The sequence below is a fragment of the Rana temporaria genome, chromosome 6 (assembly GCF_905171775.1).
Source record: "Rana temporaria chromosome 6, aRanTem1.1, whole genome shotgun sequence".
NCBI lineage: Eukaryota > Metazoa > Chordata > Amphibia > Anura > Ranidae > Rana > Rana temporaria.
Genome location: NC_053494.1, coordinates 221388432 through 221403765, shown reverse-complemented (window position 1 = coordinate 221403765; position 15334 = coordinate 221388432). Strand labels below are relative to the sequence as shown.

The 15334-nt window shown below is 50.1% G+C and overlaps 1 protein-coding gene across 1 annotated transcript in view; it reads left to right on the top strand.

Moving 5' to 3' along the window:
* The window catches only part of ITGB5 (integrin subunit beta 5), a 42756-nt gene that overhangs the window by 17007 nt on the left and 10415 nt on the right, over nucleotides 1-15334 (top strand). The window contains exon 4 of the mRNA XM_040358313.1: nucleotides 13477-13638. Coding sequence (XP_040214247.1) covers nucleotides 13477-13638 — 162 coding nt within the window. The remainder of the gene's footprint in view (nucleotides 1-13476; nucleotides 13639-15334) is intronic.

The following is a 15334-nucleotide window of genomic DNA, read 5'->3' as shown; positions in this document are numbered from 1 at the left end:
TGGGAGTTTGTGTGACGTCTCCTCCCCCCGGCACATTCCGCCTGTACGGAGGCTCCAAGCGCTGACTGCGGCAGATTCCTGAGTGTCGGCTTTTGGGAGTACATGGAGGTCAGAGGTCACACAGACACCCGCCAGATTCCTGAGTGTCGGCTTCTGGGAGTACATGGAGGTCAGAGGTCAATCGGATACCCGCCAGATTCCTGAGTGTCGGCTCCTGGGAGTACATGGAGGTCAGAGGTCACACAGACACCCGCCAGATTCCTGAGTGTCGGCTTCTGGGAGTACATGGAGGTCAGAGGTCACTCAGACATCCGCCAGATTCCTGAGTGTCAGCTCCTGGGAGTACATGGAGGTCAGAGGTCACACAGACACCAGCCAGATTCCTGAGTGTCAGCTCCTGGGAGTACCTGGAGGTCAGAGGTCACACAAACACCCGCCAGATTCCTGAGTGTCAGCTCCTGGGAGTACATGGAGGTCAGAGGTCACACTTCTACCCGCCAGATTCCTGAGTGTCAGCTTCTGGGAGTACCTGGAGGTCAGAGGTCACACTTCTACCCGCCAGATTCCTGAGTGTCAGCTCCTGGGAGTACATGGAGGTCAGAGGTCACACAGACACCCGCCAGATTCCTGAGTGTCGGCTTCTGGGAGTACATGGAGGTCAGAGGTCACACAGACACCCGCCAGATTCCTGAGTGTCCGCTCCTGGGAGTACACGGAGGTCAGAGGTCACAGAAAGACCCGCCAGATTCCTGAGTGTCCGCTCATGAGATTACATGGAGGTCAGAGGTCAATCGGATACCCGCCAGATTCCTGAGTGTCAGCTTCTGGGAGTACCTGGAGGTCAGAGGTCACACAGACACCCGCCAGATTCCTGAGTGTCGGCTTCTGGGAGTACAAGGAGGTCAGAGGTCACAAAAAGACCCGCCAGATTCCTGATTTTGGCTCTTACGAGTACATGGCATTATTATATGGAGGTCAGAGGTCACAATGATACCCGCCGGGTTCCCAAGTGTCGGCTCCTGATAAGAATCTGGTGGGTATCTGTGTGACCTCCATGTACTCCCAAGAGCCGACACTCGGGAATCTAGCTAGTATTTGTGTGACCTCTGACCTCCACATGATAATGCCTTGTACTGGTGGGTATCTGTGTGACCTCTGACCTCCATGTACTGAGTGTCGGCTCTTGGGAGTGCATGGAGGTCAGAGGTCACACAGATACCCGCCAGATTCCCGAGTGTCAGCTCCTGATAGCAATCTGGCGGGTATCTGTGTGACCTTCATGTACTGAGTGTCGGCTCCTGGGAGTACATGGAGGTCAGAGGTCACAGAGATACCCGCCAAATTCCTGATTGGCTCTTGCCAGTACATGGCATTATTATATAGAGGTCAGAGGTCACACAGATGCCAGATAGATTCCGGAGTGTCAGCTCCTGGGAGTACTCTGCATTATTATTATTATTATACAAGGTTTACATGGAGCCAACAGTTTGCACAGCACTTTACCATATAGGGGACAGTACAATTCAATCCAGTAAGAATCGGAGGGCCCGGCTCATTGGAACTTATGGAGGTCAGAGGTCACACAGCGACCTGCCAGATTTCCAAGCGTCTGTTCCTGGGAGTTTTCGGCATTATTGTGTGGAGGACACACTGATGCCCGTTTGATTCCCGATCGGCTCTTATCAGTACACGGCGTTATTATGTGGAGGTCAGAGGTCAATAACTTGCCATATTCCCTTTTTCAATAAATTTTTATTAAGTTTCAAAATAAGGTTACAACAGTCACAAATGTCATCCGAAATATTAAAAACTCTAATAATCAATGCACATCTTTTTTCTTTAATCCATGCGCAAATTGTAACCTTGCAAAAGCACATATATTAAAAGATAATAACCCTACAACTGATAGAGATAGGAAGAAAAGAATAGAGAAAAAGGAAACAGAGAGAGAAGGGAGGGAAGGGGAGAAGGGGTAAGGAGGGGAAGCTCAGTGCCTATCCACCCGTTAGATTCCAGTTAAACAAGTGCAGGAACCTGGGTAAGGGGGATATCAATAAAAACAGCCCAAGGAGTCCAAATCTCATGGAACTTAGCAACGGAGTCATTTAATATACTGGATAATTTTTCTTGAACCATGATCCATGAGATTTTTTGTTTAGCAACTGACATGAGTGGCCTAGGCTGTTTCCAGGATTTGGCTATGGATATTTTGGAGCCGAGTAAGATGAAATGAACTAGGTGTTGTGTAGATTTAGGAAGCGAGGGGATAAGGGCATTTAACAAGGCTACGTCAGGGGTCCTAGGGATCTGAAATCCGGTCACTCTGTGAATCATATTGAAGATGAGTCTCCAGAATGAGCGGATCCTAGGGCATTCCCACCAGATGTGGGCCATGGAGCCCCGAAGCTGGCAACCCCTAAAACAAAGAGGATCCGCATCCGAAAACATAGCAGCCAATCTGGAGGGAGTAAGATACCATCTGGTAATGACCTTTACATTCGCCTCTACCAAGGAAATATTCTGAATGCCCTTGAACGATCTAGAGACAGCTTTATGCCAAGACTCCAAGCTAATGGATTTCTGAAAATCAGACTCCCAAGCCGTCATATAAGTTGTTTTATCAATTGGGTGAGTGAGGGCTGAATAGATCACCGAAATGCCTCCCCTCCGCCCCATGGCTTGTCCACACCAAATCTCATAAGCAGTAAAATCTGGGGGTAGGGGTTTGGTTCTCCAGATACTATGCAGGAAATTGGATATTTGTTTAAAGTGGACCATCTCTTCATCGGGTAGCTTCAGTGTGTGGATACAGTAGCTCAGGGAAATGGGACCGCTAGAGGTGAAATATTGGCCTATCCGATATAGCCCCTTATCCATCCACCACTTAAAGTTAGAAGTTTGCAGACCATATGGAAAATCGGGATTATTGAAAATATGTGCCAAAGGACGGGAAGTGGACGTTAGGCAGGGATTTCCTTTGAGGCGGTCCCATAAAGCAAAAGATTGTGAGAGTACTGGAGAAAGAATGGAAGGGCGGGACTTGGCAGGGGACCAAAGCAACAAATCCAGGGGAATAGACGGGACTGCTTGTTGTTCAATATCGACCCAATCTGGTCTCTCAAATTTGGAGTAAAGGGTGGAAAATTGAGCCAGTCTAGCTGAGAGGTAGTATTTGTGAAGCTCTGGGCATCCCATACCACCCTTGTGTCTGTGACGGAAGAGTGTATCCTGTGGTATACGATACCCTGAAGAACCCCAGATAAATTTAAGCAGTTTGCCTTGGAAAGATTTTAAATGATTTCTCCTGATCGGGATTGGAAGAGAGCGAAATAGATAAAGCAACCTTGGGAGCAGCGTCATTTTAAGTGAGTTGATCCTCCCCAACCAGGAGAGGTAGAGTTTGGACCACCTGGCCAGATCAGCTTCCAGCTTTTTAAAGATAGGGGGGTAATTAAGGTCGTATAAGGTTTCAGTCTTAGCGGAAAGGGCGATACCCAGATATTGAATCGAGGTATCACTCCACTTAAATTTAAAAGATAGTTTCAGTTCCGAAACCACCTCAGGGGGAAGGGATACATTCAGAGCCTCTGACTTAGAAAAATTGACGGATAGGCCCGCTAACGAAGAGAAATCATCAAGAGTGCGGTTCAAGTTGGGAAGAGTGGATAGGGGGAAGGTTAAAAAAAGCAGAATGTCATCCGCAAAGAGGGCGCATTTGTGGTTCCGGCCTCCACACTGAACCCCCGATATATTAGGGTTCTGTCGTATAGCAATCGCCAGGGTCTCAATTGCAATGGCAAAAATAAGTGGGGACAACGGACATCCTTGTCGAGTACCTCGTTTGATTCCGAAAGGGGAGGAGTAATGTCCTTTGATCCTAACTAGAGCTCTAGGGTTTGAGTACAGGGCCTTAATAATACCCATGAATCTTGTACCAAAACCCCACTTCTCTAGAATATTAAAGATATAGGGCCAGGACACGGAGTCAAAGGCCTTCTGAAGGTCCAGAGATAGCAGAAATCCTTTTTGGTGGCTCCCTCCCGCCCAATTGGTTTGCAGAATTGATACCAGATCAATTGCACGTCTAATTTGGTCAGGGCCTTGCCTGCCGGGTATAAATCCCACTTGGTCTTTATGCACATAGTGCCCAATGAATCCAGCCAACCTATTGGCTAAAATTTTAGTTAGGATCTTGAGGTCATTGTTAATAAGGGAAATTGGCCGATAATTAGAGACATCCTCAGGATTCTTGTCTGGCTTTGGTATCACCGTGATAAATGCTGTATTAATTTGGGAGTCAAAGGGGTCTCCTTTGGCTTTAAAATTAAAAAATTTCGTTAATTGAGGCGTCAAAACGTCTATAAATTTTTTGTAATAGGGGACAGAAAGACCATCAGGGCCAGGGGCCGAACCGCTTCGGAGACTCTTAACCACACCCCTTACTTCCTCCTCCGTTATTGGAGAGTCCATTATATCCCTGTGGGTGTCAGACAAGGAAGGGATAGGAAGTCCCTCAAGGAATCGTGAGGATAAGTCAGAGGAGGGAAGGGTAGGAGCTTCATAAAGTTTCGAGTAGAAACCCTGAAAAGCATCTAAGATTTTGGTCGGATTGGTTGTAGGAGGAAGACCACCTATTTTAATCTTGGGCATTGAAAGTAATTTAGGCTTAGGGGTCAATTTGGACGCAAGAAGGGGGCCGAATTTGTCTGCCTGAGTATAAAATTTATGTTTATTCCACCTAATTGCTTTCTCAGCCCGGGTAGTGAGAGCGAGATTAAGAGCCAACCTGGCGTTATCCAGCTGACTTATGGGTGTTCCGGAGGGATCTTGTTTATGCAAAGCTTTAAGGGAAAGAAAATCAGATTCTAATCTTTCAATTTCAGCTTTTCTTCCCTTTTTTACTTGCGAGGAGATCTGTATGAGCCTACCCCTAATGAAAGCTTTGTGAGCAGCCCAAAGTGTTTCAACTGAAACTTCTCCTGTGTCATTAAATGAAAAGTACTCTGTCAGGGCCTTTTCAATCTCCGCGACTCTGACGGGGTCTGAGAGCAAAGATTCATTCAGCCTCCAAAACAAGCGCGACCCTTCCGGAGGACCCAGTGCAAGGGATATAATTACCAAGGAATGGTCGGATAGAGCAGAATCTCTGATCGAGGCGGATAGTACTGTCGGTAGACTGGTAGAAGGAATGAGAATATGGTCTATGCGAGCATACGTAAGGTGAGGGTGGGAAAAATGAGTGTAATCCCTTTTGGAGGGATTAAGTTCTCTCCATGTGTCAGCTAAACCAAATTCGTGAAGGATTTTAGCGATTTTAAGGCTTTCTTTTGTGGGACGTAATACCCTGGACCCTGGCGGTTTTGATTTGTCCAAACCCTGGTCTAGAGCTGTATTGGAATCTCCCCCAAAGACTATGGTGCCCTCCAATTCGGGGGATAGTGTGTCTAATAACGATTTGAAAAATTTAGCCTGACCTCTATTAGGTGCATAATACGAGACCAAAGAGAAGAGTTGATCTCCTATTTTGCCTTTCACCAGGATAAACCTCCCTTCTGGGTCAACAGTATCAGATATTTTAACAAAAGTGCATTTCTTAGAGATCAGGATTGCAACCCCTTTGGTTTTGTTTTCAGCACTGGCTAGATAAAATTGAGGAAAGTATGAGTGAATAAAAGTGGGGCTATACCGGACAGGAAAGTGAGTTTCCTGAAGCATGATGATGTCTAGATGTAGAGATTTATAGTGGTCCATTACCTTTCTTCGTTTAATTGGAGAGTTAATGCCTTGCACATTATGAGAGGCAATGCGGAGCCTAACATCTAGTGAATCAGCCATGGATCTCAGAATCTGGACCACGTCCAAGGCAGCCCTCACTCACCAGTAGCAGACCCAGGTCCCAAACGAGACCAAGAACAGCAGCTTCCATAACCGCAAAGGTTGAGTCCCTGAGGATAGAGTGTAGGAGTGCATAACCTGTAAATAAAGCATATTTTAGGCACAATCGAGTGTAGCTAGGAATCACTGGGTAAGGTAAGGAAAGACAGAAAAGAAAAGAGAAAAGTAGGTCTCCCTGAAAAGAAAAGTGGAGCTCCGGGTGGGAGAAACCCCGGAAGCTCTGAGAAGTGAAAGTAGAATCAGCTTCCCCTAAACAAGGGAGAGCTGTCCATCCCTCGGAGACCATCAGGTATCCCAAGGAAGGATTGAGGCGCATTGGAACCAAGCTGGAACCGGGCGCCCAAAATCACACAAATATATTCTAATAAGCATAAGTAAGGTACACAGCATAGAAATAAAAATTCTATTTGCGTAAACTAACCACCCCAACCGATCGCCCCGAGCCCCCGCCCTCCCACCTAGTGAGAAGACGGGGGCCCCAAGGGACCGAATCAGTGCGACAGCGACATAAAAGGCGTCACTCCTCCTAGCCGAAAAACGAAAAATGCGCTGATCAGTGGGAAGAAAAAAGGATAGCCCCAAATACTTAACAGGAGCAACAGGAAGGGAGCCCTCCCATTGCCCCAACACAGCTGCTAGGTTTAACAGATAATGAAAAATTCTAACCACACAGCACTAAAGCCATCTGGGATGATCAGATGAGGAAAAATAAGAAATAAAAATAAAAGTCAAAACAGCCAAAAAAGTCAAGAACCAGTATGGGAAGGAACCCCCAAAAGCAGCCAAGTCAAAAGGAGGAGAGAATCACATTGGAATGATCCTCAGATCCATGACCATCCGGCAAGACATTTCCCTGCTGGGAGAGCAGGAAAGATTAATCTTCAGGTTGTTCCATTTTCCCTTGCTTTTTTAGAGTTGCCCCTCTGCCAAAGGGGAGATTGAGGACTGGTAGGGACAGCTCGTTTGTTGGATCCCTGCCCCACAGATGTAGTCTCCATATCAGCTTCTTGTGCGATAAGCTTCAAACGTAGAAGTAAATTTTCTCCTTCATGAAAGGTGGAAAAAGCAAACGGTTTACCATTGACTGCAAATTTGACCGCAAAGGGAAAGGCCCATTTGTACTTGATGGCTTTTTGGGACAAGGCCTGAAGCAGTGGCTTAAGAGATCTTCTTCTTTGGATCGTGGACGGAGAAAGGTCTGCAAAAAGTTGTACCTGATGTCCCTGGCACATTACCGCCTGAGCAGCCCTCGCTTGTCTCATGACCTCCTCCTTAATGTAGTAATGATGGGGTTTGGCGATGATGTCTCTCGGGGAACCGTCTTTCCTAGGGGGCCCCAATGCTCTATGAGCCCTATCCAGTTCTAAATGCTGTGGAGATATACTAGGGAGGAGATTTTTAATCAGGTCCTGTACTGCCTCAGGCACATTAAGGATAGTTTCTGGGAGACCGCGAATTCTAATATTAGACCTCCTAGATCTGTTCTCGAGGTCGTCAATACGGGACATCGCTACGTCCAATTGATCTTGAAGCGAATGAATGTGGTGAAAATTCTGGGTTGTGGCAGCTATAGTTTCCTCCATTTTGTTCTCAATGGTTTCAATCCTAGTGCCCAGGGATTGGAAATCTGCTTTTAAATCATTTGTTATCTTAGCTGCCGTTTGGGCCAGACCCTTATCCAGCAAAACTGAAAATTTAATAAACAGGTCCTCCATGAGGAGAGCAGGATCCATGGGACGTGCGTCACTGATAAGGACACCTTGCTGTAATGGTACAGTTATTCCCCTATATGAAGGGGTTAATTCAGATCCCAACAGATTATTAGTTAGGGAATCCCCTGGGGCAGAGGACAAAGAGGATACCTGAATATGAGATCCCACCGAGTCAGGTATGATGTGTGGTTGAAATAAGGCTGGTTCTGACCTGCATAGCTGCCCTTGTTCAGTCAGGCTATGTGCTAGTGCCTGAAGCAGCGGTGCGGCGGCCATCTTGGATTTACCTCACAGATCTTCAGAGGTCTAAAATGGCTTAAAATCCTCGGTTAAACTCGGGGCAAGCCGTGTAGATATGTGCCCGCTACTCTGAGGAGCTAGTCCGTGCTGTTTTCAGCAATCCAGGACAGCTGTGTACCGGAAAACGGGCGCCGCGGTGACAGCCTGGAGCGGAGCTGACGGCTCAGGCGTCCATCCCCGCAGCCCGCGCATGCGCACCTAACTTGCCATATTCCCAAGTGTCAGCTCCTGGGAGTATCCAGAATTTATTATATGGAGGTCAGAGGTCACAGAGATACCCACTAGATTCCCAATCGGCTCTTATGAAAACATGGCAATATTATATGGGGGTCACAGACCCCCCCCCCCCCCGATTCCTGAGTGTCGTCTCCTATGAGTACACATCATTATTATATTGGGGTCACAGAGAGACCCCCCCCCCCGATTCCTGAGTGTCGTCTCCTATGAGTACACATCATTATTATATTGGGGTCACAGAGAGACCCCCCCCCCCGATTCCTGAGTGTCGTCTCCTATGAGTACACGTCATTATTATATGGGTGTCACAGAGAGACCCCCCCCCCATATTCCGGAGTGTCGTCCTCTGAGTACACATCATTATTATATTGGGGTCACAGAGAGACCCCCCCCCCATATTCCTGAGTGTCGTCCTCTGAGTACACATCATTATTATATTGGGGTCACAGAGAGACCCTCCCCCCCCCCATTCCTGAGTGTCGTCTCCTATGAGTACACGTCATTATTATATTGGGGTCACAGAGAGACCCCCCCCCCCTGATTCCTGAGTGTCATCCTCTGAGTACACATCATTATTATATGGGGGTCACAGAGACTCCCCCCCCCCCCGATTCCTGAGTGTCGTCCTCTTGAGTACACATCATTATTATATGGGGGTCACAGAGAGACCCCCCCCCCCCATATTCCGGAATGTCGTCCTCTGAGTACACGTCATTATTATATGGGGGTCACAGAGACCCCCCCCCCGATTCCTGAGTGTCGTCCTCTGAGTACACATCATTATTATATGGGGGTCACAGAGACCCCCCCCCCGATTCCTGAGTGTCGTCCTCTTGAGTACACGTCATTATTATATGGGGGTCACAGAGAGACCCCCCCCCCATATTCCTGAGTGTCGTCCTCTGAGTACACATCATTATTATATGGGGGTCACAGAGACCCCCCCCCCCGATTCCTGAGTGTCGTCCTCTGAGTACACATCATTATTATATGGGGGTCACAGAGAGACCCCCCCCCCCCCCGATTCCTGAGTGTCATCCTCTGAGTACACATCATTAAATGGGGGTCACAGAGAGACCCCCCCCATATTTCTGGGTGTCATCCTCTGAGTACACATCATTATTATATGGGGGTCACACAGATATCCACCAGATTCCTAAGTGTCAGCTCCTGGGCGTAGACGGCGTTAATTACACAGGAGGTCAGAGGTCACACAAACACTTGCGAGATTCCCGAGTGTCAGCTCCTGGCAGTACACGGCATTATTATATGGAGGTCAGAGGTCACACGAAGACCCAACAAATTCCTGAGTGTCAGCTCCTGGGAGTAGACAGCATTAATTACACAGGCGGTCAGAGGTGTGCCCATCAATTGCTGCTACTGTGCCCATCAAATGCCGCCAGTGTGCCCATCAATTTCTGCCAGTGTGCCCATCAAAGGCAGCTATTGTGCCCATCAATTGCCACTGTGCCCATCAATTGCTGCTACTGTGCCCATCAATTTCTGCCAGTGTGCCCATCAAAGGCAGCTATTGTGCCCATCAATTGCCACTGTGCCCATCAATTGCCAGTGTGCCCATCAATTGGTGCTACTGTGCCCCATAAATTGCTGCCAGTGTGCCCCATCAATTGTCGCTACTGTGCCCCATCAAATGCGCCAGTGTGCCCCATCAATTGTTGCTACTGTGCCCCATCAAATGCTGCCAGTGTGCCCATCAAATGCCGCTACTGTGCCCCATCAAATGCTGCCAGTGTGCCCATCAAATGCCGCTACTGTGCCCCATCAAATGCTGCCATTGTGCCCCATCAATTGCCGCTACTGTGCCCCATCAAATGCTGCCAGTGTGCCCCATCAATTTCTGCTACTGTGCCCCATCAAATCCTGCCAGTGTGCCCATCAATTGGTGCTACTGTGCCCCATAAACTGCTGCCAGTGTGCCCATCAATTGCTGCCAGTGTGCCCCATCATTTGTCGCTACTGTGCCCCATCAAATGCGCCAGTGTGCCCCATCAATTGCTGCTACTGTGCCCCATCAAATGCTGCCAGTGTGCCCCATCAAATGCCGCTACTGTGCCCCATCAAATGCTGCCAGTGTGCCCATCAAATGCCGCTACTGTGCCCCATCAAATGCTGCCATTGTGCCCCATCAATTGCCGCTACTGTGCCCCATCAAATGCTGCCAGTGTGCCCCATCAATTTCTGCTACTGTGCCCCATCAAATCCTGCCAGTGTGCCCATCAATTGGTGCTACTGTGCCCCATAAACTGCTGCCAGTGTGCCCATCAATTGCTGCCAGTGTGCCCCATCATTTGTCGCTACTGTGCCCCATCAAATGCGCCAGTGTGCCCCATCAATTGCTGCTACTGTGCCCCATCAAATGCTGCCAGTGTGCCCATCAAATGCCGCTACTGTGCCCCATCAAATGCTGCCAGTGTGCCCATCAAATGCCGCTACTGTGCCCCATCAAATGCTGCCATTGTGCCCCATCAATTGCCGCTACTGTGCCCCATCAAATGCTGCCAGTGTGCCCCATCAATTTCTGCTACTGTGCCCCATCAAATCCTGCCAGTGTGCCCATCAATTGGTGCTACTGTGCCCCATAAACTGCTGCCAGTGTGCCCATCAATTGCTGCCAGTGTGCCCCATCATTTGTCGCTACTGTGCCTCATCAAATGCGCCAGTGTGCCCCATCAATTGCTGCTACTGTGCCCCATCAAATGCTGCCAGTGTGCCCCATCAATTTCTGCTACTGTGCCCCATCAAATGCTGCCAGTGTGCCCCATCAATTGCCGCTACTGTGCCCCATCAATTGCTGCCAGTGTGCCCCATCAATTTCTGCTACTGTGCCCCATCAAATCCTGCCAGTGTGCCCCATCAATTGCTGCCAGTGTGCCCCATCAATTTCTGCTACTGTGCCCCATCAAATCCTGCCAGTGTGCCCATCAATTGCTGTTGCTGTGCCCCATCAAATGCTGCCAGTGTGCCCATCAAGCGCAGCCACTGTGCCCATCAATTGCTGCCAGTGTGCCGCATCAATTGCCGTTACTGTGCCCCATCAAATTCTGCCAGTGTGCCCATCAATTGCTGCTACTGTGCCCATCAATTGCCACCACTTTGTCCATCAAATGCTACCAGTGTGCTCATCAATTGCCGCTACTGTGCCCCATCAATTGCTGCCAGTGTGCCCATCAATTGCCTCTATTGTGTCCCATCAAATTCTGCCCGACACTTGCCTGTCTCGCAGCGGGTCTGTGGCGGTCTCATGCCCATCCTCCATGTCTTCTTCCGTCCTCTCTCAGGCGTCCAATCGCAGTGCCTGACGTTTCAGCCAATCAGGTGACCGGTAACAGACCCGAGCACCTGATTGGCTGAGTGGTGGTTCAGTGTTGGCAAAGCGAATTCCTTCACTTTGCTAACACACAGCTGACTGAATAGCGAACGCATAGCGTTGCGCCCGCTGTTCACCTTTTTGGGCACCTATTAGAGCCTAAGGCTCTAATCGGGTGCTTCCAAAAAAAAAAAAAAAAACATCCCCAACGGTGTAATTCAGGTGCCCGGCCCCCGAAAAAGGGGCCGAAAACCTGAATAGGGGGTGTCGGCGGCGACCGCATGAATCTATCCAATGCATGAATCTATCTATGGTGATGGGACGGTGCCAGGAGAGAGGGGGCGACGCCCATGCACCCTTTTATGGATGCATAAATTATATATTTTTTATATTTTGTTATAAAATTTTGAAAACTGGTAATTTTTCTCCTTGGTTGATGTGCCCTGGTGGGCACTGAGAGGTGACACTGATGGGTGGCACTAGGGCTGTGCAAAAAATTGATTCGATTTAAAAATCGAGTTGGAAGGTCATATCGATTCATATTTTGACAAAATTGATTTTTTTATTTTTTTCCCACGACCGACGCTGAAACCGCGCCAATCCTGAGGAGCTGCGGGCAGGAGTTTTTAGGCGAGGCCGCGGCCTCGCCTAAAACCTCCTGCCCGCAGCTCCTCGGGACCGGCGTGGTGTCCATAAAAAATAAAATAAAATAAAAACCTTTGTAAATCAAGTTTTTTTTTTTCTATAAAAAAAATCGCTGATTTTTTTTGGGGGGGGGGGGGGGAATTGCCCAGCTCTAGGTGGCACTGGTGGGCACTAAGAAATGGTACTAAAAGGTGGCATTTGATAGGTGGCACTGATGGGTGGCAGTGATGGGCACTGAAAGGCAGCACTGCTAGGTGGCACGGATGAGGCACTGATTGGCACCACTGGTGGGCATTGATAGGTGGCACTGGTGGGCACTTGCAGGTGGCACTGGCAGGGGGTACTGACGGCACAGAGGAGGCAGATGTGCCTCCTTCCTCTTCGGGACCGATGTCCCTTTCACATAAGCCGGTGATCGATTACCGGCTTTTGTTTACATCACGTGATTAGCTGTCATTGGCTGACAGCTGATCATGTGGTAAGGGACCAGGACCGGCCCCTTACTCGGATCTGTGATCAGCCGAGTCTCAGAGACTCGGGTGATCACAGCGGGGGCCCTCCCGGGGGGGGGGGGGGGTGGTGTTTCGCGCGGGGAACGTACAAAGGGGAGGACGTCTATCGATGTCCTCTCGGCATTCAGGGTTCAAACTGTAGCCGTCATTCGGCTATAGCGCGGGCGCCAAGTGGTTAAGGTGCAGAATTAACACAGCGAGTATTTCAAAATATTATTTGTTTATAAAAGTTAAAAGATGACAGAAAAAAAAATCCATCCAAAAATTATACAATACAGTTTTAAGAATGTGCGACTGAGAAAATTCTCAGCATGTTTCACCACATTTTTAGTAGCTTCCTCAGGACAATTACATTTATCGGGCATTATTTACTGAAATTAGATGGCCTGTCGGAAACGTGAGAGATGGTGGGGGTGAGAAGCCGGTTCATCGTTATGGGAACTGTTGGGGATAAAGAAGAGAAATTGTTTGGCAAAGATCCGGTGAGATGTCGCCCAGCATTGGGCATCTGAACTGGGATGAGCGGGTTTCTCCGATATCTGACGGACGGAGCCGCGTTGGGCACAGTCGGCTCAGGCGGTGAAGTCACACCGTTGGCCCACCACGTGAATGGCCTCCATTCTTATCCATGTGACCCCGTCACTCCATATCATGTCCCGTCACTGGAGATGGGGGGGGTAGCTTTGGGGTCACCGGCTGTAATCCGGCCCATGTGACCGCCGTGCGGTGATCCCTTCTATGTCATGTCCCCTCCCCCGCCTTCCATTGTTGAGGAAAAATCTCCTCCTGAACTTTTAGAAATCGGCGAGACGGAACTAATCTGAACGACTTCTGTTTTCCCTCCTAGGAGAAGATCGGCTGGAGAACGGAGGCCTCCCACCTGCTGGTCATCACCACCGACGACGTGCCGCACGTGGCGCTGGACGGGAAACTGGCTGGTTTGGTGCAGCCGAATGACGGTCGTTGTCACCTGGACACCAATAACGAGTACAGCGCCGCCGACAGGCTGGTAAGAATCGGATCTGCTACACAGCGGGTATATTTATATCAAGACAAATCCAGCACAGGGATGGTGGGAACCCCTCATAATGGGCACAGCGGGTGTACAGACCCGGGAACTCAGCACAGGGATGGTGGGAACCCCTCATAATGGGCACAGCGGGTGTACAGACCCGGGAACTCAGCACAGGGATGGTGGGAACTCCTCATAATGGGCACAGCGAGTGTAAAGATCCGGGAACTCAGCACAGGGATGGTGGGAACCCATCATAATGGGCACAGCGGGTATACAGACCCGGGAACTCAGCACAGGGATGGTGGGAACTCCTCATAATGGGGCACAGCGGGTGTACAGACCCGGGAACTCAGCACAGGGATGGTGGAAACCCCTCATAATGGGCACAGCGGGTGTACAGACCCGGGAACTCAGCACAGGGATGGTGGGAACCCCTCATAATGGGCACAGCGGGTGTACAGACCTGGGAACTCTGCACAGGGATGGTGGGAACCCCTCATAATGGGGCACAGGGGGGGTACAGACCCGGGAACTCGGCACAGGGATGGTGGGAACCCCTCATAATGGGCACAGCGGGTGTACAGACCCGGGAACTCATCACAGGGATGGTGGGAACCCCTCATAATGGGCACAGCGGGTGTACAGACCTGGGAACTCTGCACAGGGATGGTGGGAACCCCTCATAATGGGCACAGGGGGGGTACAGACCCGGGAACTCTGCACAGGGATGGTGGGAACCCCTCATAATGGGCACAGGGGGGGTACAGACCCGGGAACTCAGCACAGGGATGGTGGGAACCCCTCATAATGGGCACAGCGGGTGTACAGACCCGGGAACTCAGCACAGGGATGGTGGGAACCCCTCATAATGGGCACAGCGGGTGTACAGACCCGGGAACTCAGCACAGGGATTGTGGGAACCCCTCATAATGGGCACAGGGGGGGTACAGACCCGGGAACTCGGCACAGGGATGGTGGGAACCCCTCATAATGGGCACAGCGGGTGTACAGACCCGGGAACTCAGCACAGGGATGGTGGGAACCCCTCATAATGGGCACAGCGGGGGGTACAGACCCGGGAACTCAGCACAGGGATGGTGGGAACCCCTCATAATGGGGCACAGCGGGTGTACAGACCCGGGAACTCAGCACAGGGATGGTGGGAACCCCTCATAATGGGGCACAGTGGGTGTACAGACCCGGGAACTCAGCACAGGGATGGTGGGAACCCCTCATAATGGGCACAGCGGGTGTACAGACCCGGGAACTCAGCACAGGGATGGTGGGAACCCCTCATAATGGGCACAGCGGGTATATTTATATCGGAAACTCAGCACAGGGATGGTGGGAACCCCTCATAATGGACACAGCGGGTGTACAGACCCGGGAACTCAGCACAGGGATGGTGGGAACCCCTCATAATGGGCACAGCGGGTGTACAGACCTGGGAACACAGCACAGGGATGGTGGGAACCCCTCATAATGGGGCACAGCGGGTGTACAGACCCGGGAACTCAGCACAGGGATGGTGGGAACCCCTCATAATGGGCACAGCGGGTGTACAGACCCGGGAACTCAGCACAGGGATGGTGGGAACCCCTCATAATTGGCACAGCGGGTGTACAGACCCGGGAACTCAGCACAGGGATGGTGGGAACCCCTCATAATGGACACAGCGGGTGTACAGACC